The sequence below is a fragment of the Pyricularia oryzae genome, chromosome 3 (genome assembly GCF_000002495.2).
Source record: "Pyricularia oryzae 70-15 chromosome 3, whole genome shotgun sequence".
Classification (NCBI taxonomy): Eukaryota; Fungi; Ascomycota; class Sordariomycetes; order Magnaporthales; family Pyriculariaceae; genus Pyricularia; species Pyricularia oryzae.
In genome coordinates, this window is record NC_017849.1 from 887,401 (window position 1) to 912,360 (window position 24,960).

Below are 24,960 nucleotides of genomic sequence, written 5' to 3' on the forward strand. Positions count from 1 at the left end.
GCCTATAGTAGCCCTACAGTAGGGATACCGTGAAGTGATGGATGACTCGCCGTGTTACAGCGGCGGTTCAGTCTCGGGTGTGCGGAGTTCCTCAATTCAAGTTCCTTTTTGTTCAAGTAGGTGTGCAGCTGTTCGTCGTTTGACATTGGCCAGCAATGTGGAAAACAAAACAAGAGATCGATATTTCAGCCGAGGCAAACAAATTCCTCAAAACCTGGGCGGTAGCTGATCGACCCAAGGTGATAGATCCTACCGCGCATTGCATATGCTAAAACACACGTGGTAAAGGACGTCGTCAGTCAGGGCATGCCAGGCCAGGCCAGGCAACTAGGATACTTGACCATAAGCTTCACGCCCATGGAGCCCCGGAGCCCCAGGAATTGCCATTCCCCGCACCTGACAAGCATTCACGACACCAATGGATTATGGAACAAAGTGCCAATAGATGCCGATGCGACCAAGCCCGGCGGGGTCTTTCTCCACATCAAAACGTGCCATGGCTTGCAGCTTGGTTCAGATTGATTACTTCGTACCCATTGTTCGCACTTGAAGACAAGAAAGAGCACGACGGAACTTCTAGGCTACCTACACCTGACCTTGATCCATCTCCAACTTTCGCTTCGGTCGTGCCTTGGCCGCCTCTATCCGCCCGATTAAAAAGGGAACTTACATTTTGCCAGTTCGAGTCATTATGTCCCCTCTTGGAAGAACGCTTTCCCGTACCGCAAATATCGCGTCTTGTCTCGGCCAAACGGGATACCAGATGCACTTCGCCAGTCTCGGCAACTGCGAATCCTGTAACTTGTTGTTTTACTTTATTTCAATCGTGTGTTTTTGTGTAGAGTTGCAAATCGAATATGGAAAGCGCAATACCTTGGTCCTATCACAATCTTACGCTCGCGACTCTGCTGATTGTTTAAGCGCAGTTTCTCTCAGCCGCATCAGACTGACTGTTCACGTCACACCTTCGGTTCAATCTTCCGAATCCCGGCCAACACCGACCCGACGGGCCAGATACTTCGTATGTACTGTACGAAGTAGGAACCCTCAAACTGACCTTTTTGGATGTTGCATTGATCCAATTCCTTGGTACATGGTCTGACAGCCAGGCACACTGTTCGCCATCACTTTCTCTAGAGCCCCCCTTGCCTCAGCGATATGGATTTGCCATGCCAAAGCAATTTATGAGTACCAACTAAACCAGTCCCGAAATTACAAATTTATACAAAGTTCTCGGTTTTGCATTGTCACTCTATATCAGCAGACTTGGTTAATGTGACCCGGCCTGCATAAATTCGTTTTGTTTTTTTTTTTATTAAAAAAAAGTATCATAAACGTCCGTCGACTTTGCTTAGATATCTGCATGCTTGCTGCTTAACCGACCACATTTCCTAGGTAGGAAGGTAGTTAATTAGGTATGTTTCTTATCACTTTTTGGAGTCCTTCCTGATTCTTACTCTCATTTATCATTCTTTCACTTGGTCGTCCTCTATTATTTTAGATTAAACTAAACTAACACACAATTCGTTCACACGACCATGTGTTCTTACGCCCAATTCGTACTCGTCTTCGGCGCTGCAATTGTTCCGGTCCTATATTCCAATGGCGCCGTCGTGGATGAACCCCTCATGCTACATAGACGACAGTGAAGATAAGAAATGCTTTTTTTGATGTTTACTATTACGGCCAGTATATAAACACAATTCACATGACGAAAGGGACTAGGCATACTGTACGTCTTGGGCCAAAGGACAAATATACTGTTTTGACCGACTACACTTGACACGATGGAGTAGAGGACGGCCAAAACCCAAAGGTTTATACTTTTCGGCGATGTACGCCTTGGGATCTCCAACACAGTCCAGTCCAAGGTAGATGCCGGAAATTTTTGAAATCAATTGAACATCCAGGTGACGGGGACTGACGCCAAGGGGGGGACAACATACGTTTTAAAACCTACAGTAATCTAGGTATCGAAATGTGTACATTTAGAATCAAGGCCACTAGACTAGTCGGCAAAATGAGAAGGGCAAATTGGGATCTTTTCGGCCCTTTTCCGTCCTTTCTCCAAATCTTCAAATATCCATTTAGTGGGGTCAACAGAGGACAGGCAGGGTCCCCCAGGCCCAACTACTCAAACCCGTAGCGACCAAGTTTAGTTGTCCATTTGTCCCACCACTGGGGGAATATGCTCGCCTCGCTTCAGCAACATTATTTACTGCCCACTCACGTATCGAGAACAATTATCCGACGGGACTTTTTACCAAATAATAGTACTATTTCGCCCGCGGATAGTGAGGGCCACCATGTCATTGACCTAAGGTAGTTTCCTATCTCTTGACTTGGCTGGCGCATTTGCAAACCATTGGTTTTTGTCCATTGTTGTCTGGGCAAGCCTAGGCTCTTGTTTTCTGTTCGATTTTTTTTTTCTTTACCCGGGATCATTTGCCCCTCATGCATTTGATCCCCCTTTGGTCTGGGTTTGATATGTCTATATCCGGAAGACATGCCGTGGTCACGACACCAGGGTCAAAAGAGGATGATCCCCCACCGCCGGGTTTGGCATCTCTGACCTTGTAAATTCAAAGTCGCATCCCGACTGAAGGACCCGCGTTGGATGCTGCCGGCCCTTTGGGAGGGGGAACGGCTTTTTGTTTCTTCCATCAATATCCATCCTCCCCCTCATATAAGCCGAGCTAATCCGTCTCGTCCCCGCCGACGGTACCACGGCCCTGCAAACAACGGGCGCGCGTTGATATGATCGATCCAGTCAAGGCGGCCTATCACTAAGGTGTTCCGTATCATTACTTAATGCCCATACATTTCCACCCTACTCTTTTACTTGGTTCTCCTCCGCAACCTCCAAGGTCTTTCTCCCCATCTCCCTGTTCCTCTTCCTCTCGATTACTTGTTCACAGTCATCTTGCTACAATAAACACCTAGATCTTGATATATCCCAAGAAACAGACAAAAGAAAACACTATGGGCTCCATAGAAAACCCGGAAATTATGGCTTCTACCATGCTTCATATACTCCCACTGGCTGGCAAGGTATATGGAATCACGGGTGGCGCAAGTGGCATCGGCCTAGCCACGGCACAGATCCTTTCCAGGCGGGGTGCAACGGTGTGTATTGCCGACGTTGACCCAAAGGCAATGGCGAGCGCAGAAGTCTACTTCTCGGGACAAAGCGGTGCAAAGTACAGCATCACCAAGGTGGACATATCGAAGCGGTCCGAAGTTAATGCTTGGGTGGACGGGATAATAAGCCAGTTCGGCAGGCTGGACGGCGCGGCCAACGTTGCCGGTGTCATCGGCAAGATTCACGGCGCCGTTCCGGTGTCTGAGATGGACGATGACGAGTGGGATAAGATCGTTGCCGTCAACCTCACCGGTACCATGTACTGCATGAGGGCGCAGCTGAGGAATATCGTGGATGGGGGCTCCATCGTAAACGTGGCTTCGATACATGGTCTCAAGGGTAGGTCATGGACCGTATGATCAACTCAATGCTTCCGGAACTGCATGCTTACTTATACCCCCCGAACCCAGGTTTTGCCAACCATGCTGCATATGATGCGAGCAAGCATGGTGTGATTGGCTTGACCAAGGCCGCAGCACAAGAGAACGGCGCCAGAGAAATCAGGGTCAATGCCGTTGCTCCGGGTGCCATCTACACCCCTTTGATGCAGAAGAACTGGGACATTACAGGCCGGCCCAAAGATGCGCCTTTCGACGACCCCAGCGCCTTCAGAAGACAGGGCACCGCAATGGAGACAGGAAATGTCATTGCGTTCTTGCTTGGTCCTGATAGCACTTTCGTCAGCGGAAGTGTTTATTCTGTGGACGGTGCTTGGATATGAATCGTTTGCCTCACTCCACACACATCATCTATCTCATTTTAATCACTTTTTAAGCATTTAGCCAGCGAGCAAGTTTGTTCCGAGGAGAAGCTGTCTAGTCCAGCTAGCTCTATACATCACAATGCCAGCGACACAGCTGCTCCCTTTTATCGCACTTTACATAATGCGAATTCATCCGATGCACCTCTATACCCCTGGACTCTGGCATTATTGAAGAATTAGCTTCCTCATCATTTCCTCCTGAATTGGCAGAAAGTCAATGCCGCCTACATGTATCTTGGAAATTCTTTTCAATAATACGATAGTCTTGCTTCACAGCACACATCTGCCTCAGTTATTCTGCAGGTGACCTTTTCGTACCGAATAGTGGGAAAACCAAGCTGACAAGATGACTTCATGTGGCGAAGAGTCCGACCGCTGTCCGAGGTCGGTCTACCAAACATCCTCGGGGTTTACCTCGTGGTTCTCGCCATCATCGCGTATATGTTTGCGCTTGACGTCACGCGCGCACGGTTTCCGCATGTCGTAGGCATCCTCGGAGTCGAGCGTCGGGTCGCTCGAGTGGTCACCGTAGTAGTCCTTGACAACCCTGAAGACGCTGTAACCCATGCTCTTGTAGAACCGGATAGCCTTGTGGTTGGATTTGCGAACAAACAGATCGACGAACCAGGCATCGCCCGCGTCGGCAGCCGCCTCGAGCTGCTGCGACAGCAGCTTGCCGATCCCCAGCCTGCGCGCCTCGGGGGCGACGGTCACGGCCGTGATGTGCGCGTGCCATGGTAGATAGTGTTCAGAGTATTTGTAGATGTCCGGCGAGGACTCAAGCTTTCCCATGACTATTGTTTTTCACATCGAATCGGCGGGCGGCCCATGACAAAAGGCGTGACCAGGTGAGCAAATCGGTCAGCTTTTGTTTTCTGTCCGTTTTCCATTATATTCCTTAAGCCCGGCTTCAGGCCTCAAGGGTGATGCAGCACGGAAGACGCACTGTAGCCGATGATGTTGCCATGCTGGTCTTCGGCAACCTGGAAGAGAGACGGCCACTTGGCGTGGTACTGTAGGTAGAAGGAAAGGTCGTAGGTCTCGGTGAAGGGGTCAAGGTTGCACTTGGACAGCTTGCTGAGGTCGCTGGGAACGAATTGCCGAAAGTTTGCCATTATGCAAGGCAAAGTCACGGTTGCGACAGATTATCCGGTGATGGCGGCAGGATCAGTCTTCGGTTTTACTATTGCTTTGCGATTTGAAGAATTTCTTATCGAGCTCTCGAAGCTTCCCCGCTAAAGACGGTCTCCCTGGCGTGCACCAAGCATACATACAGGTACGAATTCCCCGCACGGCCGGGACTTCGTTTTCTTTCGAGGGTCCACTGTGTGGAGCCCGAGGCCGAAGAAGACGCCTTGACGCGTCCCTTGGCGAACTTATCATACTGTAGTATTTGCACTGGACGCGCATTCAGAGTTTCAATCTACCTCAGGCTGTTTATTTTCTTTGAGATTGTTAGGCTGACTCGGCCGCAAAACAAAATCGTCAGGCTCTCCAACCTCTTCAAGACAAGACGGGAATGGCCATCCTGTTTTCGTCCCTGCTGTCGCCATCGATCTCCGGTTGCTTGCGTCCATGACCGGATTTACTTTTGTGCACTGATGAAACTGCAAAGCAAATCGATCCCTCTCGCTGTTTTCGGTCTTTTCTGGTGGCTCATTTCTTGCTCCACCGTACCTTGTTTGCGGCATCGATGCATAAGCTGAGGTAAGGTACCGCTAACGTCTTCAACCTGCATAAATCCCATAACCTCCCGTTTGTACCTTGCAAGCTTCCGTGCTACGTATTTGTTGGTAAACATTTTCATGCGTAACACATGTCGTCTGGTCAGTGGCATGGTGACTGCATGGTGTAGGGTGGTAAACTTTTGGTAGGATAGTTGCCATATAAACCGGGGCTTTTTCTGCTATAACTGCAGCAAAGTTGCAAACAGCCCACGCAGTTAGTTGCCAGGACATCCTCCCCACATTGATGCCAGTAAACACCGACAAGCGGCCAGCCATCAGTCAATCCGTCAACCGCACTACTAATTCTAGAGCTCCATGGTACCGCCGCTTGTCCAACTGAATCATTTTCATCAGTGTCACAGCAACATCCACCAGCGACTCCATCCGCGGCGCCAAACAAATAGCGGGCAAAGGTTGTCGACAACGGCGGCTTGTGCAAAGCACCACTTGATTTGCGCCCAACTCGCCTAGTTCGCACGATCAAGTCCACGAACCACCATTTCTATTCGCTCAGCTCCGCCACTGAAGCTAGTTTGTGGAAGTAAATCCGTCTAGTGTGTTGCAAATTATATGCTGGTGTAGTACCAGCAGAGATTAAAAAAAAACGACATTGGGATCATAACGTTGCGGCCCCTACAAGGAAGGAGCCGACAGTCTGCAAAAATGTCACCATCACCGCAAACCCCACTGCATTCACGCCACACATCGGTAGCAGACTCCTTCTCCATGTCGCCCTCGATGGACCGGCGACAGTCCCGATCTTCTTTCAACGATGCACCCTTAACTCCACACCGCAACAACAGTTTCGGCACCGCCGACAACACGATGGACTTGAGCGGATTCGGCAGTGGCGGTCACAACATGGCGGGCGGCGGCTCCGGGCTCGGCAACCTGGCCGACGAGCTGGCGGGTGCTTTCTCAGACGAAGAAGAGGACGACGACCCATATTACGACGACGCCGACAACTCTGCTATCGGTATCGCAGTCACTACAGACGATGCCTTGCATGCCACCCGAGACAGCGGAGTCGACATAGCGAGCGCTGGCGGCCGGGGAGGAAAGAAAATGAGCGGTGACGGGCTCGGTCTGCCAACACCAAGGGGCCATCGGAGGAAAGGGAGCGAGTATGATGGCAGCGAATATGGGTCAGACTCGGACCTGGACTCGACGGATATGCCACCGAGTCTTATCGCCAAGATTGACGCAGTAGAGTCACTAGCAAGGAGGGGAACTGAGAGTAATGGAGGCCCCACGGATGGCGTCTTTCAGAGAGTGACGAACCTACTCCGGGACCTGGGCCCACAGGCCGGGGTAGAGGGTAGCACAACTAGGTGAGCTCTACATCACTGTGAATGGGCACGTGGTATAGAATACCCAGCTAACACTACATCATCTCCAACCAGGTTGATTACAACCCACACAGCTCTATCCTCGCACCTTCACCACCAATCACGCCAGATCCAAACCCTAAGCTACGCCCTTTTCGCGCCGACCTCAATACCACCAGACGTCGAAACAGTAGAAGAGCTTATTCCTCTTCTCGACGCCATGTCGGAAATTATACCACGACCAGCCATTGCGGCGCACGCCTCGCTGGCATCACTGCACGCCGTCACGGCAGATGTGGTGCAGACGCTCAACTACCTGTCAGACACGCTGGCCATGTCGCGACAGACGACCAACACGGCCACGCGCCGGCTGCGCAGCGCCAAAGAGATGGTGGCCGAGATTCGCCGCGAGGACGACGAGCGGGAGGAGGCGGAGATTTGGCTCACCAGACACAAGTGGGGCGAGAGGCTGGCCAGCCGAGAGTGTGCTGCCGTCTGCAAGGACGTCGTGGGCGGCTTCGAGGACGTGTGCAATTCATGGCGGGCCAGGATACTGGCGCAGGCCGAGGCTGGCCCGGCAGCTGCCTAAGTGACAACTCCTGGACCGGCAGCTGGCTGGGTGGTTATCTGATTTGCCCTTGCAGGTGCGAAGCCACGCCGTTCTTGGGAAGCTACCGGTACAGTACAAAGATGCGGAATGCTTCTTATTTCTTTGCTTCTTTGTTATTTTGTCTCTCCTTTTTTCTTTGTTTTTCATGGGGGATGACTCTTTTTATGCATACCCACTTGCAGTTTCTTCTCTATGTTAGTGCATAATCTTTTGACGCTACAGGACATGGCAGAGGAAGCATTGTGCCAACTCTGCTTTACTGTGAGCGACGATCACGATCGGCGTTTTTTTTGGGGGGAACAAAGAGAAATATATAGAAAAAGGTCCATGTTCCCAGGATGAATATGGACACATGATAGGTTTTTCTCGGCATAGATTATCAGTTGTGTTGACGTTGGAAATGGCCGCTCTGGAGTCCATTCCACGGAATATAAATACCAGCAGTTCAAGTCAATCTTATTTCGCTTGGTTCTGGTAATGCGCGGAATCAAAAAGCATCGCTATGAAGTTTTATACTGTCGAACCCTAGAAAATCCACCCCAAAAAGAAATCATTAATTTGCTAAAACATGAAACTAAAGCCACCACAGGCAACGTATTACACTGATGACCAACGGTCTGCCGTGGTCCTATCTACTGTCGACCTTTCACTCCTCGCCAATCTTGAGCGTGTAGGGCGAGCTCGACGTGGTTCCGCTGATCATACTTCCATTTGGGTGCCGAAACGGCATGGCAACACTTGCCGACCTCGATTCCGGCCCTGAATAGACGTCGTCCCCGTAGAGCCCACTCATAAAGGTCTTCCTGGCGTGCCTCTTGTGCGAGTTGCTGGCGCCGTCGCTCAGGTCGACCGGGGGCGCATCACGGGTCCTTCGCGCCCCCGAGACCCCGGCGATAGCCTCTTCATCCTCGGTGATGACGACCATCCACACCCCGATGGCGCCGTTGCCGCCCAGCAGCGGCGTGCAGTGGATCCAGCGGTGGCGGCCCTCTCCCGTCTTGGCCGACGCCACCCAGCGCACCTTGGCCGTGACGCCGTGGCCCTCGGCCAGCGCCGCCGTGAGCTCGTCGCGCACCCGCGACGAACCTCCGATCTTGCTCATGAAGTGGCTCTGCAGGATGCCGGGAACGCGCAAGCTCGGGCTCGCAAACAGGATCTTGAGGTTCGGGTACGGCCGCACCAGCAGGTAGTTCTCAAAGATGCCCGACAGCCTGCCGCTGGGGGCCGACGGCGCCGGTACGCTGTGCGGGACCGCGCTCGCGGCGGATGCGCCGTTGTTGCCAGACGTGGCTTTGCCGCCCTTGCGACGAATGAGGTCGTCGTCGTCGTCGTCGTCGTCGAGGTCGTCGAGCGGGTCGCGGTCTTCGCCGCCGCCGATGCTGCTGGCCTCGTCCCGGATCAGGACCCGCGGCTTGTGCCAGTTCTGCGGCTGCGGGGCGTCCGAGGCCTGCAGGTGCTCCTGGTGCGTGTGCAGCCGGTGCATGGCGCCGCCGTGCTTGCGCACCGTCTCGAGCTCTTGGAGGTTGAACATCTCGCAGAGCTGGCGGATCTCTTCCTTCTTCTCGGGGGCTTGTGCTTCAGCCTCGTCCGGCTTGTCCTTGTCCTTTTCCTCGGACTCGTCGACCAAGCGGCGCAGGGACTCGAGGCCGACGCAGTCCTTGGCGAGACCGGAGACGTCCACCTGGGCGCCGATAAAGTACCGGACTGCGCCGCGGCTGTCGTACAGCGGGGCGACCATCAGAAGATTCCTGATGAGGGCAAGTGCCTACGGTCAGTTGCGAAATACATCAAGGAGCTGGTTATAACGTCCCCAAGGACAAAAAAGGGGGGGCTACGAACATGAATGGTGATCCGTCTCTCCTGTAGTTCAAAAACGTCTCGAAGTGTTCCTTGCCTGCGAGCACCTTCTCCTTGATACGCTTGACTGAAAACGGGTTTGTTTTTGGTCCCTGGAGGAACCTGCAGTTCCTGCCAAGTACATAATTCATGCCATACTGCGTCGTCCGGTGAAATTCTGTGGCGATGGTTAGCATTAAGGGGGCGCTGTGCAAATTTGGGTAGACTAGAGCGCGAAAAAACACTGCTCATCTCGGTTGTCGCTTACCTTCAGAGGCAAAAACGATTGGGTTGTCATGTCTTGAAGGATCAGTAAGACAGAAAACTTCAGCCAGACCCTCGGACATCTCGCGCAGGTGCGGCGGCAGAGTACCGGTGATACGTTTCCTGATGGATATGCTCACAGTCTGTGTCCAGACGTGTGTGATATACGCAGGCAGGTCGTCCCTCGCCAGCGCTTCGAAGGCTGCATCGGCACGCTGTCTCAGAGACTCGTTGATCGTCGCCATGACTTCGTGGCCAGTGAAGTCGTGTCCTGGGATTGGTTCGAGGGCTTCGATAATCGCGTTGGAATACTCGACGGCCTTGACCGCCTTGAGCGCATCGAGGTAGTAGATCAAAAGCGGCAGAGACGACGGGCGCTGACCGCACAGGAACGTGGTAAAACGTTGCAGAATGATGGGGTCGTCAAAAATCGTCTGCAGGTGCTCCTTGGAAAACAACAGTTCGGAACGCTTTTCCAACGAGTAGAGGCCAGCCTCTCCCACGGCCGGCCCAACGAGGTCGAAGCTCCCCGGCTCAACATCTTCCTCCATTAATGGCTCGAGTGCTGTGTCATCGTCGCCGGCCTTTGTCTGAAGCGCTGCCAAGGATACGGCAGTGTTGAGATATGTGGAAGCTGTCGATGCGGCCTTGGATCTGTTGGATAAAATACTAGGCTGATACGTGCTTGGCTGATATGTGCTCGGCTGATATGTCGATGGAGGTGGTGACTGGGTTCCCATAGTGAACACGTCTGGTTCGGGCGAGCGGACCCGGATGGACGCTGGTGATTTGATGCTTGTGCCGAGTCTATCAGCATCAGTCAGTCGTGTCTTGTTAGTGCTGTTGGTCCCCTATACCAAAAAAAAAAAAAAAAAAAAAGCGCGGAGCGCAGGTATCGCCTGGGCAAGAAGGGGAAAGAAAGCACAGAGTCGTTCAAAAGAAAGTCTTCGTGTCAAGACATACCCTCCCCTGTGTTGGTTTTCGCCGTGCCTTGGCCCACTGTGGCTGATGGGACTGCCTGTTGCGGGATCCATGCTGAGGTCTCTTGTTCCTGCTATGATGTTATCTAATGTCATGGCAGTCTTCAAGCCCAGATCGGCTGGAGAGCTTCGTCCCTGATTCGGCCTCCTGCGAAGAGGGATGTCCGGGATGTCAGCGCCCTCGTCACCATCAAGGTCAAATCGCTCCTTGTCAACAGATATGATGTTCATCGCCGGCGCACGGTGATATGCAACAAGTACACTATAATACCGCGAGGTTTTTGGGTCAGGTTCTGACGAAGCAATGTACTGCCTAGAAGGAGCTGAAGATAGATAGATCCCTTTGCGGTTTGCACAAAAGGAGCCAAACAGCTTTTTTTCTTCTTTTTTCTTTTGGAAAGCAAAACTTGTAATAATAGTACAACCTACCTAGCCATTAGGGACCCGATTTGTGGGACAAAGAAAGGGAGGGAGCGAATGAAGCTTTAATAGTTGGATGGCGCTCGGCTTTCCCCGGACTACATTACTTTTTTGACGATTGACGGGACGGGACACCCCAAGCTACCTTATATACGCCAAATCTTAGTGGCGTACAAAGGCGGCGCCGTGCCAAGAGAGCATAACAATTCTGCTCGGGAAGTATCCGTTGCTCGCAACAATGGATAAAAAAGGACCACCCTGTCTTAGACCCGTTGCGACGGGAGTATTTTATGATACGTCACCACACCCCTAAGAGCATGTCCCAGGAATCCTATGACAGCTTGGACATCGACTGCATGTAGTACTAGACTTAGTATTCCATGTGGGGGCTAATTTTAAACAGAAAAGTCAGACTTTACAAGGACCTTAACAAGGTATGGATCACCTTGGTGTCTTGCACGCCAATGGGCGAATTGCCAAACATCTCCATGCTAGCCCGTCTAATAATTCTCCAGCTGAAGGATGGACAAAGTGACATTTGCCCTGATGTTGCTAAGCAGACACCAGATGAGAAGAAATACGAATGTTACATGGGGGGGGGGGGGGGGTGTACTCTAAGTGCCCCTTGTCAATTGAGATACGAAAATCTGGGGAAGTACTGCGGCTGTTGCCCTACAGAACATATGATAACTCGTGTACTGGTGCTTTATGCAGTCAAGACACGTCTCACCCATAACTCCTTGAGGTGGTATTTATTCGGTGTTCATAGTGGCAATTTGTACAACAGTAATTTGGAATTCAAACGTGAACTTGTCCCTTGTGTACCATGACACATTTGGCCAATACACCGAGGACAGGCTCAACCAATTTCTGTGTACGGATACCGTAACCTACGTGGTATGCAGGAACACCCACACCCACCTGTAAGTGCAGTCAATATTTACCTTTTAAGCAATATAATAGACCTTAAGAGAGAAAAAATATAGCGATCTGTGCATGATGTCGACCAGCATTCCCTGTAGTATGCGTGTTTGTTCAGGGGTAAAGTATTTCGATAAGGAGAAAATTCGAGTTGCAATGTGACAGTCGCCTGTTGATATCCACTGACTCCGACGATGGAGCAACAGGACAGAGATCGTTCCACTTGGTGCGCGATCGCGATTATCAGGACAGGGACTTGGGAATCGAGATTCGTACCTACAAATGCTGACTCTGTTACGTGAGTGGGAACAACTATTACAGTACCGGTAAAGCGTTGTTCGGTAAGCTGCAAGGCTGGCGGACTAGACATTGTGCCCCAGATCTAACAAAGACCGCCACGCCGACGTTGGTGACTAGGTTCCTTAGTGAAGCTCGGAAGGGGTAAAAGCCGGAGCCAAGCCGGAAGAAAGCCGTCCATATAAACCCTGCTTGCGGAGTCCATGTGCGGCTGGATGAGCAAGCCTGCAGTGCGACCAGAAGGGGCCTGCTCTTGGTTCTTTCGATGCTCGGAGAAACTGACGTTGGTCTAGATCCTACAAATAAACTCTAGAGACCTCGTGGCAATTATGCACTCGATTGCAACCCTTGGCTTCCGGCGCTCCAGAGCTATTGATTTCGAATGAGTTAGCCCCGTTTGGGACCCACGACCTTGTGGGTATGGAAGAGGCTGGTGAGGGAAACTGTTGGCGCCGTTGCTAAGACCCTAGGCCCATCCAGCTAATCCAATACTGGCTAGACTGACAGACGCCATCTTGCGAGTATGTCGTAAAAATCAGGCTGTCAGCCGATTGGTACAGTCTTAGTCGCGCGGGCTCGATTATCCGGTGATGACCTTGAGTCAGCACCTACAAGTCGTTCAGTTGTAGTCGTCGGTGATTGACAGAGAGGCTGAAGAAGCAAGCGTCGCGTGAATTTTAGACTCCCATGTGTTCTAGACACGCTACTTATAGCCGCACGCCAGGAAGCGGACGGTTCGATTAAACGGATGAGCCTGATGTTCAAATGCTCACATCCCCCTTCATTGCCGGCGACTCATGTACGTGCAAGCAGTTGTATAACAAATAACGAATAGCTTTCCAATTTCGGCAAGGATGCAACAAAAAGACATGGGAATGTGCGAATGCTGGACAATAACAAATGTTGAGGAGGGGCGGCGGGTATAAAACCCCTCGACTTTGTGGTACCGGTACTCCTCCTCCTGCATGTACTTGATCCATGATTTTAAGGGATTGTGCGTATCATCGGCTTGGGGGCAGACGAGGACAGAATCAGAGCCTTGTTCGACCCAAAGTCATGTGATGTATAAAAAAAAATGAGATGGGCCCGATGGGTTGGAACTGGACGGACTCTTGCCAGGAACAGGAACGTTATGCCGGTCGCATAACTCTTATCTGGTCTCACGTGGCATCAACTCACGTGCAGCCTCGGACCGTTGCAAATTGAATGTGGCAAGCGTACGTCGCTGTGGCTTGTCGACGCTCCTATCGATAAGCTCGCATTTTCCAGCCACACATACTTTTTTTGGTCGGGTGTGGGGAAATTTTCAAGCTCCACAGGCTTTTCGGTGGGCGGGCGGCAGAAAAAAAAAAAATTGGAAGCTCTGCTTTCTCGGGATCGAAGCTATCGCGACGGAGGAAATACACCAGGAACGCCCAGCTAGGCCACTTCGCACCTTCAATTGTTTAGGGTGCGATATATCTGTGGACAGGAGACCATTGTCCCATTCAGATTGTGGTCGACAGGTGCAACATTACCGGTAAAAGCAAAAAGGCTTTTCACAAACGTGCCAAGCACGAAACGATCAATATGGGCGGCAACAAGGACGCTCTCGCATTGGCGAGGAGGGACGAGGAGGTCGACGAGGAGTTCAGCATTAAGCCGGAGCAGGTCACGCCTGCTCTCGACACAAGCAGCTGGCCGCTTCTTCTCAAGAACTATGACAAGCGTGCGTGCGCCCGCAGCCCTAGACCCAGCCGCGCGCCGCGTAGAGATGAGCAGCCAACTAACACGACCTCGCGTTTCTTTTTGCAGTGCACATTCGCACCGGACACTTCACACCCATTCCCAATGGTAGCACGCCTCTCCGCAGGGACATCAAGTCATACATCAGCTCCGGTGTGATCAACCTCGACAAGCCCTCCAACCCTTCCTCCCACGAAGTCGTTGCATGGATCAAGAGGATCTTGAGGTAAGACTATCAACGCTACTCATACAAATTGGGCAACACACTAAACATGTGACTCTTGAATGCAGGTGTGAGAAGACGGGACACAGCGGTACTCTCGACCCCAAGGTTACAGGATGCTTGATTGTTTGCATCGACCGTGCAACCAGGCTGGTCAAGTCGCAGCAGGGAGCAGGAAAGGAGTACGTTTGCGTGATTCGCCTTCACGACAAGGTCCCTGGCGGCGAGCCTGAGTTTGCACGTGCACTCGAGACCCTCACCGGTGCCCTGTTCCAGCGCCCCCCGCTCATCTCGGCCGTCAAGCGCCAGCTGCGTATCCGTACCATTCACGAGAGCAAGCTCATCGAGTTCGACAATGACCGTCACCTCGGTGTTTTCTGGGTCAGCTGTGAGGCTGGAACCTACATTCGGACTCTGTGTGTCCACCTGGGTCTTATGCTGGGTGTTGGCGCTCACATGCAGGAGCTTCGCCGTGTCAGGAGTGGTGCCATGGACGAGACCAAGGACTTGCACACCCTGCACGACGTCTTGGATGCCCAGTGGCTGATGGACAATACCCGCGACGAGTCGTACCTGAGGAAAGTCATCCAGCCTCTGGAGACCCTGCTCACGACCTACAAGAGGCTTGTGGTCAAGGACAGCGCCGTCAACGCTGTTTGCTATGGTGCCAAGCTCATGTTGCCTGGTCTCCTGAGATATGGTAAGTTGATGTCTAGTATCTGCTTTTACGCATCGTAACAATGAAGATGACTAACGTGGCTTTTTTCTCTGCTGCAGAGGCCGACATTGAGCTTCATGAGGAGGTTGTCTTGATGACCACCAAGGGCGAGGCTATTGCAATTGGTATTGCTCAAATGTCAACAGTCGAGATCTCATCTTGCGACCACGGCGTGGTTGCCAAGGTCAAGCGCTGCATCATGGAGCGCGACCTGTACCCCCGCCGCTGGGGTCTTGGTCCCGTGGCCGGCGAGAAGAAGAAGCTCAAGGCCGATGGCAAGCTCGACAAGTTCGGCCGCCCCAACGAAGCCACACCGTCAAGGTGGACCCAGAACTACAAGGACTACTCCGCTCCTGCACCTGATGCCGCCGCGCCTGCTGCTGATGAAGCTGCCGCTGCCACGGAGAGCCCAGCAAAGGCTCTTCCCGCTCCTGAGGCTGAGCCAGAAGCCGAGGCCGATGACGGCAAGAAGCGCAAGTCAAAGCACGAGGGCGAGACGGCAGAGGAGAAGGCTGAACGCAAGCGCAGGAAGAAGGAAAAGAAGGAGAAGAGGGCCTCCAAGGCTGCTGCCGAAGAGGACAGCGACTAGATTCTCGAAACTGTTCTCTTTTGAAGTCGCTCAAACCAATTCTCGTTTTCCAGTCATTGTCTCTCAATACCTGCCCAATTCCGCTGGTGGGAAACTTTCAGATCCTTTGATGTAGGGCGGTTTTGTCGACGATGATTCATCAACTATGGGCTGGAAAAGTGTACTTCTTGATCAACAAAAGAAAAGACCCAAGGATCACACTCAGGGCTGGGGTTAATTGGCGTTAGGATAGTGTTCTTTATACCGGTTCTGCATTTGTCACTGTTGTGTTTTCTGAATTTGATTTCTGCTTTCCTTTTACTGATCACTGCACTATTGTCACTATGCGGCACCAAGTTTAACTTCGTCAGCACCGGTCAAAGCACGAGCTGCATACTGACGGAAAACCGAGGCATTGTCACGCCATGCCTATGAATCTGGGAACCTTTAATCATTAGCGCCGCGTCATCTATTGGGGGAAAGTGAACGACAGCGAACGTGCCACAGCTGACTCGATTCGACACTGAGGTATCTCGGGTTCACTCTAGGGCCGCGACGCCAAAACCCCCTTGCTTCGAGTCTGAACAAAGCCAACACTCAACTCTCGGTGGATAAGACACATATGCTTATCACCCCGGGTCCTGATTACCGCCATCACTATAGATTTACCAAACAAAAAAAACACCAAGCAAACGAATTTGAAACAGCCGCTGATCCTCCCCTTCGTTTTGTTTTTGCCGCCGTTGTGTTTGTCGAGTAAGTGGTAAAGATAAGAGGCATGCATCCTATTGTGAAACCGACGTCTCACAGTGCACTCCTCCCCGGACCACGCCGCATCTGCACGAATCTGGCACTACTCCTCCTCCCAACCGACCCAGGCGCCGCCGCAGCGCAACCCTGACCATCAGCCTCGTCAGCGCGCGGCAGAACTTACTTTCCCCGCGACCGCAATCGCTGGTGCGTCCTGGTCTCCTTGCGACTCTTGAGCTTGGACGCCGTCGCCCGGCCGCCTCGTTCGCGGTGGGCTGCGTCTGGATGGCCGCGGGTCGGGGGCGATCGGCCCCCGGTACCGGTCTTGTCCTTGACGATGGCGGGCTTGTCTTGTTGCTCCGTTTCGTCGTGCCTCTGGATGAACTTGGCGGAGAAGGTGAGGTGGTGCTCGGTGGGAGTGGCAGCTGGAGCACCACGCTCGATGAGGGTTGGCACGCGCGCCACGTCTAGCTTGGCTGCTGGCCCCTCGCCCAGGATTGGGCGGGTGAGGGCGAGGATGGCCACAGCGGTCACGATGGTGAGCTTGGTGAGCATGGCTGCGGTCCGGTTGTTGGTTGGGGCCGTGTTATTTTCTTTTCTTTTCTGTTGAATACAAATTCGACTGTGCAAGATTTATCTTTCCGTCAAGGTGTCGAATTATACCACACCGTGCTGGAATGTCGGCTTGGAGTGATGGCTAGTGTGGGCTCAGGCTTTGCACCTTCTTTTCGTTCCATTTATCAGCGATCCAGGCCAGGTTTCTTGCCTCCCCATCGCGACCGGACGCAGCGGACAAAGGGGCAGTGGGGGGCGAGACTTTCAAACTCTTGTAAGTTCGCCATGGCGAGAATACGACTTGGTACCTTTTCCGAATCCTGGACAAAGGACGGCAATTCTCTCTCCGGGTTGGTGACGAAAGTGAAGACAAAGAATATTTTGGGCAAGACTGCCCTGTCAGCATCGATTAGACTTGGCCGCCAATGTTTTCTTCTTTGAACAAAGGCGACGGGGAAGTAGTCTGGATCTTGTGATTTGACGATTTATCGCCACGCGAACACTCCATATCGCCATCTCTGGATTGAGCCAGATTTTGTCATCAGCTTAAATAACCTCACGACGGCGTCGGTACATGAAAGTGATCAGCAGCGCAAGGTTAATCTATCTAGCCCCTGAATCCATCGAACACGCTCACACTGGAAATGAGGTCTTCTAGACAAGTACTGCTTGCTAGGACAGCTGTATGAGCTCAGTTCGGCTCATTTTCCTTTCCTCCAAACCTTGGCTAAGAAAGAGAGATTATATTGCTATTGTCATCCGGATCCGGTCCGACAAAAAAGTCCAAAGCAATTCGACCCATACTGGCATTAATCGGCGCCCCGCGTGATTGCACTACGTCTTGACAGCCTTAGTATTGTACAGATCTTGTCACTCATCAGTGACTAGGACGATCTGGTTCGGTCCGAGAGTCATGGGTTTTGATGCCTGTCATGAATTAAGCTTTCTCGGGCGCTACTTTCTTTTCAGTTTTGACTCGAAGAAGTGTATTAGCATTTACCAGATTCAGAATGACCCGGGTGTCGATATCATGCCCTCTGTTTTGGGGACACGGTTTTAAGACTATCGTGGCTCTCATTGGCTCTCAAACGCATCAAGAGAATCTCCTCGCATTGTTGCGCACCATGAAGAATGCGCGTCAGCCGAGTATTAGTTACGATGCGCAGGCAACACAAGTATTCAAAAACTCAACAAAATGCTACAGCTGCAACGCACTCCTGTGTCATGGAAATGGCCAACCAAAGTAGCCCCTCAAACCATGTCAAGCCAGTGCATCCGACTGCATGTTTTGAACTGAGTGTCCTGAAATCTACTGTGGCGGCAGGTTGATAAACAAATTTAATATCGGCGTGGATATCCTATTCAGGATTTACAATTAAGACAATCGGACGAAAGGCAGCTCGCTCTACAGACCGAACACAAAAGGAGCCTTGGCAGTCTATATTCCAGCTGCTATCGGCTGACCGTTAGAATAAAGTACTGCCCCCATTTTTTATATCCTGTTTGTACAAACACCGCCAGCGCTGGTAAACCTGTTTTTGCTACAGCACGGCGGGCTCCAGGTAGATGATGTCGGCCAGGGATTGACCTCGTTGCATACGAGACGATCAGTGAACCCTTATGCATCGGCGGACGGCACCGCGCTGCAGGGTCTTCCTTGAATCAGACCAGGTACAGTACCGACCATCCGATCGTTCTAGACTGTCATCCCTCCCTGCCACAACGGAAGGGCAAACCCGCCGATGAAAGAGCCACTTGAACGCAGTGTAAGTGGGTAAAGGGGCCTTGAGCACCAACTACTACTGATAGTAAAAACAACAAACACAAACACGAAAAAGAAAAGAAAAGAAATAGAGAATGTCAAGGAAATCACGTAATTGAAGACCGAAGTAGAAGATTTCGCATATCTTGGCGTCCTTGCTTGATTGGTGCTCACTTGGGAAGGTAAACAAATACAAACGAGCAAAAGCAGCCCGAACCAAGCATCCACTTCTCCATGACATACCGGGTCATATAGACCACGACGCGGGTTCCGGGTTTCACCTGGGTTTTGGCGCGCAAGAGGCAAGTGTAATTTTCTCGATTATACAAGCACAGCCATCAACAGATGAGCCGCAGAATGTCATTCGCTGAAATGAACCATCTGGCTGCGACGCCCACCCATCTTGGCCTAGTTTCGAAGACGGCCAACATGGAACTGTGGTGCCGGCTTACTGTTCCTACCTGACTGACGTACTTGATAAATGGCAAACATCCTGTAAAGAGATCTTCCATACTTAATCTGAGATGCATCGTCCATTCAATCCATCGGATGACTGGCAGGTGGTTCCCGACGCAAGGGAAGGACGCAGAAGTTCATCAAAATCATGGGGATACTACGGCTCCTCAGGGCAGCAAGCCTGGCATGTCTCTTGCTAAACAGCCCGGCGTTTGGCGACAGAGGCGACAACAACCTAACAGATGGTCATTTTCGCCTGTTGCAGCTCGTCAACCCCCAGGTGCCCAAGCAACCGGCTATAAACACCGACTTCCCCGATCCTGCAATATTCCAGGATAAGGACAAGAAGTGGTACGCTTTTGCAACAAGCGGCAACAACAAACACATACAAGTGGCCACAGCGATAGACCCAATGGGCAGCTGGACCATGATCGACAAGGAGCCACTGCCTCGCGCTGGCAACTGGACCACGGGCGGGAAGAACACCTGGGCACCGGATGTCAGGATAGTCGGCAACGGGACCTACGTAATGTACTACTCAGGCGAACTGGCCAAGGACCCAAGGTTCCACTGCCTGGGAGCAGCTACCAGCAGTTCAATACTGGGGCCATACAACCCGATAGACGAGCCGTTGGCCTGTCACCTCGACAGCGGCGGCGTCATAGACCCGTCGGGGTTCCTAGACACAGCGACGGGCAAACGGTACGTCGTCTACAAGATCGACGGCAACTCCATCGGACACGGCGGCGAGTGCAACAACGCAGTAAAGCCGCTGGTCTCGACGCCCATCATGCTGCAGGAGGTCGGGCCCGACGGCGTCACCAAGATCGGGGGCCCGGTCAAGATCCTGGACCGCGAAGATCGTGACGGTCCGCTGGTCGAGGCGCCGAATTTGGTGAGGGCGAAAGACGGGTCATACGCCATCCTCTTCAGCAGCCATTGCTTCAGCACGACGTTGTATAACGTCAACTACGCCGTCGCGACCGACGTCAAGGGTCCGTATAAGAGGCCGGCGTCGCCGCTGGTGCAGACGGGTGACTTCAACCTGACATCGCCGGGAGGGGCAACCGCCGACGCGGACGCTGGTGTGGTAGCTTTTCATGCGAGGTGTCCACAGGGGAGGCAGGGGAGGTGTATGTTTGTCGGCGAGTTTGGGGTTATAGGAAAAGACGTCATTATTAACGGAAGTTGAAAAATATGCGCAGAGACTAGAAATAACTGGATTGGAGAGACAGAACATAAATGAGAACAGCCTAGAGTCTCTGAAGATGGGCAATTGTACATAGATACCTAGGTACCTAGATAGAGAGATACCAACAAAAGAAAAGAAAATAAAGAACTCAATACGCACAAGACTGGAAGCAAATTTTGACTAGTAAACTGGTTGAATTGGTACGAAAGAACCGAGGAAGATAAGGGAGGTAGTAGGAGGCAGGTGCAACATGCCGTCCTTCGATCAGGGCCCACACAATCCGCTCTGCAACAAAAACCTGTCCGTGGAAATAGTAAGGATGCGACCCTTACCTTCCCACTTCGCTCGCTTATCTCAAATTTCTTGAAGTAGTCGTGGCCACGTCGTTAGATCGGGAGCTCTTGCCAACTTTTGCAGTTTGAATAACTTGATCAGGCGGAGGAAAGAAGGTTGGCTCTAATCTAGCGCCTTCTTTTTGGCATCGGCAAATTTCCCCGATCCCTTCTTGCCCTTTTAACTTTTCAGCACGTATTTGGACCTTATGTAAGCGGCGAACAGTCCGCATTGGGGATAGCGTACTAATTAAGCGCCCGCTGTCACTCCCATCAATCACACAGTCAAGTCAACACAAAAGTTCAATGCCTTTCTTCCTGCCAATCCCATGCTTTGCCCCATCTGTACGAACCAAGCATTTGGGCGGGCGCTTGCGCAGAAGCAGGGGCAGGGACAAAAGAGGCCCCCAATAATCTGCCAGTGATGGGCAAATCTCGAATCCCACCCATCACACCGATACATGATGGGGGCGGGCCCAGGGCCAGACCGGGCCAGGTCATGGCCGCATGGAAAAAAGGACATGAACGTGAAAAACACAACGACCTTTCGCAGACTTTCTATTCCCCACACAACAATTCACCCATAATTTCTCTCTAGCTGAGCACGATGGACATTCGAGATAGCACTGCATGGCACCATTGTGTACCAGCACAACGGTTCTACCGCCCAAGGCAAGCAAGCAAGCGCCTAAGCCCTCGATTTTCCTGACATTGGCCATCCGGGCACCCTGTGGGCACATCCATCTCTCCTCGCTTGGAACGTTCCGGTTGGCACCCATTGATTCACCCAATCCGCTTTGCCGATGAGCTACACATCTCGTCTCTAGTTCAAGCTTCCTTCCTTTTCCGGGGATGTCGTACAACCGAAAAATGCCATGCTCACGTTTGCAATTAGTCCTAACCGGCTCGGAAGCTCCCCTGTTCTGGCCACCAACTGGCCTCGATTGTGGCTTACCCCGCGTCGGTGATTTCTTTGCTTGCAGAACCCGAGTCTTGATTGGACATATTATTTGATTGACAAATTTTAGCCTATCTGGGTTGCTCAGGGTCAAATGATGGGCCAACAGCGACGCCAACAAGATTCGACTCGGGAAGGTGATATACTCCGTATGTGTCCTGAGATCTACCTACTACCGAGTTCCTCCTTACCCGACCAGACGACCGAACATCTTCCCCTGCGTGTCTGCTTGGGTCCCTGTATTGGGGTCTGCCAAGGCCAAAACACACGATACCAAGCTGGTATTGGATCTTTTTCACCAAGTTTTCGCAGTGTGTTGATTGATTCCAGCTCATCACCATCACCACGTACATGCAGGCACCCCACCAATATCCTACCCCATGTAGCGCGCCGCTGGCGGCCGGTCCCTGCTCCCGACTGGTCAGCTTGTCCTGTCGGCTACTCTCCACTTTCCCCTTTCTGCCAGGACCTCCCTCCAGAGCACATCTCCTTTCTGGTGTGCTGAACCCGCATCACGCACAGTTGCATGGTATACTGCGACGCTGCACCATAGAATTGGCAGTTCCCAATTCGTCCCTGGGCGCTTCGAGTGCTTACCATTGGCGGTTCTTACACACCATCTTGTCGTCCTTGAATGGTGTTGGTGGGGGCCAGGCCAAAAAGCTTGAGAATGAAGCTTGAGTTGCATAGATACAGAGATCGTCGCCCCCAAAATGTGTACACATATCTCCCAGTCCCTTGCCCGATATCCTCGTCTGCAAGCCATCCATCCTTCTTATTTACCCACATTCTCTCGTTACAGACCTGTTTTGGTTTCCGACTTCTCTTCTCTTAGTATACACAATCCCTCATGACTACATACGCATCTTAATATTATATTATCTTTTAAACTGGCGACCATTGCTGGCCACTGATCGTCACTATCGGCAATCATCACAAGCTTGATCGTTGGGTATCACATCAAGAGCAAGGACCGAAGCTATCTATAATCATCTTCGTATAATCGACAAAAAGACATCCATTAGCCACCAAAACCCAGGCCCAGCAGAACACAATGGCTTCCAGAAGAAGAGCAGCCTTTGCACTCACAGCACTGCTCATTATCCCAACTCACGTGTCCGCTTTGCAGGTGTCGCCAAACTCACCTTGTGCACCAGTTTGTCTTGACCGGGAGGATCAGAACGTTTCAGACCCACAGTCATCCGTCACTCGGCCTGTGGACATAACTTGCAAGGATGGCGACTACTCCAAGACGGCCACAGGGACCAAGTGGAAAAGGTGTATGACTTGTCTTGAGAAAAGCAGTTTCTCTCAAGGCAGTGAGTCGGATCAGGGTTGGTTCTTGTGTAAGTCATCTTGAGTTGGTACTGCTTTGACGGACCGCAATCTCACTGACACGCTTGTCCGCATGCAGATAACACGCGGTACAACTTCAACTACTGCGTCTTCGGATACCCCAACAACACAGAGATTGGTTCAAACCCATGCCAGACATCCCGAGCTTGCGGAGCCCTGAAAGACGCCTTAGTGGATGGCAACATGGACCCTGAAAAGTCAAGCGAGTATGGGTACTGCAATGCCGATGGCAATTCCATGACGGGTGAATTCTTCGACAAGTGTCTCACTTGTATCGCCTCGTTCAGGGATCAGGTAGTCGTCCGCAATGGTCTCATCGCCCTTGGGGCAGGCTGTCAGCAGCGGCCTGGGCCCGGCAAGATCTTGGGCCTCAACGACACTATATTCGCGTCGACGCCGGTAGGCATTCTCAACGGTGACGTAACAAACGATAGCTCTCATGCCCAGGGCGGATCTACCACGCCGACCACCACGATGATCATAGGTATCGTCTCGGGAGTTCTTGTTGCAGGTGCAATCGCGGGCATTATCTATGTGTGCGTGCGCAAGCGCCGTGACGCCCGCCGTCGCGCCAACGCGGCTCAGCAAGGCTGGGACCCCGCGACTGGCTACCATCTCTCGCACGGTGGGAATGGTGACAATGGCCCGATTAGCCCTCTCTCCTTTCGCTGCCAAACGAACCTCTCCCCGACAGCGCCGCAGCCCTTCGACTTCAGCCCTGTGGAGCAGTATAGCGACGACAAATCACAACCGAGACAGTACATCACATCCACGTCACGTCATCCACCCAACGTGTCACCGGTGGCTGAAAGTCCTGGGCATTTTACGCATGCGCATTTCTCTCAAATGCAGCAGTCGGAAAAGGAGGCACTGGGACTGCATCAGCTGACGACAACGGCGCTGCCCGCGGCGCCCAGGAACACCCACTACTCCCCACACGCTGGGCCAGGCATGATGCGTGGCTCGCCCGTGTCTGCGACGCCAACCTCAGCCACGCAGCTCCTCCCGGGTGGCGGAGTAGCCATGTACGTGCCCGCCGACTACGCCGGCACGTCGCCGATTCACGTGCAACAACAGCATCAGCCTGCCATCTGGCAGCAACAGAGCTCGCCGCCACAGCAATGGGGATGGCCAGGCCAACCGACACAGCAGCCCCAGCAACCCCAGCAGCCGCAATTTGAGTTTGAGTTTCCGCAGCATCGACCGCACCAGTCGCCGCCGGCACCAAGCAAGAGCCCAAAGCTGCGACTGCAGAGGAAGGGATCAATGGAGAAGAGCTCGCAGGGGCTGAAGGAAAGCATGGAAATTCAGACTAGCTTTCCCGGGCCGCCTGGTAAGCGTTGATTAGGGGATGTGGAGCTGAACGGCTACGGAGTATGCACATCTGGACTTTTTGTTTTTCTTATGTTTTGTGGCGGAGCCGGGGCTGGAAGTCGTTGTCTGTTCTAGAATCTCATTTGTCAAGTTCTTTTGTGACTTAGTCGGTTTGCGAGGCGTTTAGGCCAGAGGGGGATACCTGATGATGGGGGAATATAGCGTGCGGGGTTTGTTGGGGGGACTGGGCGTTTGTGTGTGTGTCTTTTTTTTGTGTGGCAGTATTCCCTCGAGTAGGCCAGTTATAATTTGTGTTCAAATAACTAAACCAGAATGTCTTGTGCAATGTCTATTCACCGCCATATCTGCTTTCTGCATCCAAGACATTCCCAAGTTGAAAGGTCTGGATTCTGGGCGTGTTCTCGGCTCTATCCTCGGTCGCTGTAGATCATAGGGTTTGGCTGGATTTGCTGCTGTTGCCACTGGTACGGAGTACACGCCGACGGGCAAATCGTGACATGATGGACCAGGTTTCCATCCGTGAAGTTGTTTCTTTTCTATATAAGGAAGCAAGTTGTATGCCTTGGGAAGAAGCAGGTAATCCAGTAAGAAGTGGCTATGTCCTTTTATCAGCCATGTACGTAGGGTCGTCTGATGGAAACAAAAACGAAAATGTTGGGGTATAAGCGGGCGGTAGTTTACAACCCGAAATGTGACGAAATAAGAAGAAGAAGAAAAGAAATAGCAGAAAAAGAAAAGAAGA

General features: G+C 52.2%; 9 protein-coding genes across 9 annotated transcripts; 5 read left to right on the plus strand and 4 right to left on the minus strand.

Moving 5' to 3' along the window:
- Positions 1-2: 2 nt before the first annotated feature.
- On the minus strand, positions 3-1,470 carry MGG_16650 (uncharacterized protein; the record flags this gene model as incomplete). Its single annotated transcript, XM_003711378.1, has 5 exons — positions 3-104; positions 671-795; positions 896-905; positions 966-1,057; positions 1,458-1,470. 5 exons carry the CDS (start codon positions 1,468-1,470, stop codon positions 3-5), a joined length of 342 nt encoding a protein of 113 aa, XP_003711426.1.
- A 720-nt stretch (positions 1,471-2,190) lies between these two features.
- On the plus strand, positions 2,191-4,201 carry MGG_07514 (3-oxoacyl-[acyl-carrier-protein] reductase). Its single transcript, XM_003711379.1, has 2 exons — positions 2,191-3,481; positions 3,553-4,201. The coding sequence occupies exons 1-2, from the start codon at positions 2,983-2,985 to the stop codon at positions 3,861-3,863; spliced, it is 810 nt and encodes a 269-aa protein (XP_003711427.1). The 5' UTR covers positions 2,191-2,982; the 3' UTR covers positions 3,864-4,201.
- On the minus strand, positions 3,851-5,150 carry MGG_07515 (N-acetyltransferase 5). Its single transcript, XM_003711380.1, has 2 exons — positions 4,852-5,150; positions 3,851-4,699 (listed from the first exon to the last, which is right to left on the minus strand). Exons 1-2 carry the CDS (start codon positions 5,018-5,020, stop codon positions 4,296-4,298), a joined length of 573 nt encoding a protein of 190 aa, XP_003711428.1. The 5' UTR covers positions 5,021-5,150; the 3' UTR covers positions 3,851-4,295.
- Positions 5,151-5,712: 562 nt separating this feature from the next.
- Positions 5,713-8,136, plus strand: MGG_07516 (uncharacterized protein). The gene is made up of 2 exons (XM_003711381.1): positions 5,713-6,963; positions 7,036-8,136. The coding sequence occupies exons 1-2, from the start codon at positions 6,296-6,298 to the stop codon at positions 7,547-7,549; spliced, it is 1,182 nt and encodes a 393-aa protein (XP_003711429.1). The 5' UTR covers positions 5,713-6,295; the 3' UTR covers positions 7,550-8,136.
- Positions 8,034-11,305, minus strand: MGG_07517 (uncharacterized protein). Its single transcript, XM_003711382.1, has 5 exons — positions 11,080-11,305; positions 10,634-10,912; positions 9,675-10,477; positions 9,410-9,584; positions 8,034-9,318 (listed from the first exon to the last, which is right to left on the minus strand). The coding sequence occupies exons 1-5, from the start codon at positions 11,085-11,087 to the stop codon at positions 8,217-8,219; spliced, it is 2,367 nt and encodes a 788-aa protein (XP_003711430.1). The 5' UTR covers positions 11,088-11,305; the 3' UTR covers positions 8,034-8,216.
- Positions 11,306-11,868: 563 nt separating this feature from the next.
- On the minus strand, positions 11,869-12,361 carry MGG_16651 (uncharacterized protein; the record flags this gene model as incomplete). The annotated part of the gene is made up of 2 exons (XM_003711383.1): positions 11,869-11,991; positions 12,272-12,361. 2 exons carry the CDS (start codon positions 12,359-12,361, stop codon positions 11,869-11,871), a joined length of 213 nt encoding a protein of 70 aa, XP_003711431.1.
- A 1,309-nt stretch (positions 12,362-13,670) lies between these two features.
- On the plus strand, positions 13,671-17,393 carry MGG_07518 (centromere/microtubule-binding protein cbf5). Its single transcript, XM_003711384.1, has 4 exons — positions 13,671-13,996; positions 14,083-14,239; positions 14,305-14,936; positions 15,014-17,393. Exons 1-4 carry the CDS (start codon positions 13,858-13,860, stop codon positions 15,541-15,543), a joined length of 1,458 nt encoding a protein of 485 aa, XP_003711432.1. The 5' UTR covers positions 13,671-13,857; the 3' UTR covers positions 15,544-17,393.
- Positions 17,394-19,157: 1,764 nt separating this feature from the next.
- MGG_07520 (glycosyl hydrolase family 43 protein) lies at positions 19,158-20,237 on the plus strand (the record flags this gene model as incomplete). The annotated part of the gene is made up of 1 exon (XM_003711385.1): positions 19,158-20,237. The coding sequence occupies exon 1, from the start codon at positions 19,194-19,196 to the stop codon at positions 20,235-20,237; it is 1,044 nt and encodes a 347-aa protein (XP_003711433.1). The 5' UTR covers positions 19,158-19,193.
- A 1,108-nt stretch (positions 20,238-21,345) lies between these two features.
- MGG_07521 (uncharacterized protein) lies at positions 21,346-24,545 on the plus strand. Its single transcript, XM_003711386.1, has 2 exons — positions 21,346-22,873; positions 22,942-24,545. The coding sequence occupies exons 1-2, from the start codon at positions 22,582-22,584 to the stop codon at positions 24,225-24,227; spliced, it is 1,578 nt and encodes a 525-aa protein (XP_003711434.1). The 5' UTR covers positions 21,346-22,581; the 3' UTR covers positions 24,228-24,545.
- Positions 24,546-24,960: the final 415 nt, after the last annotated feature.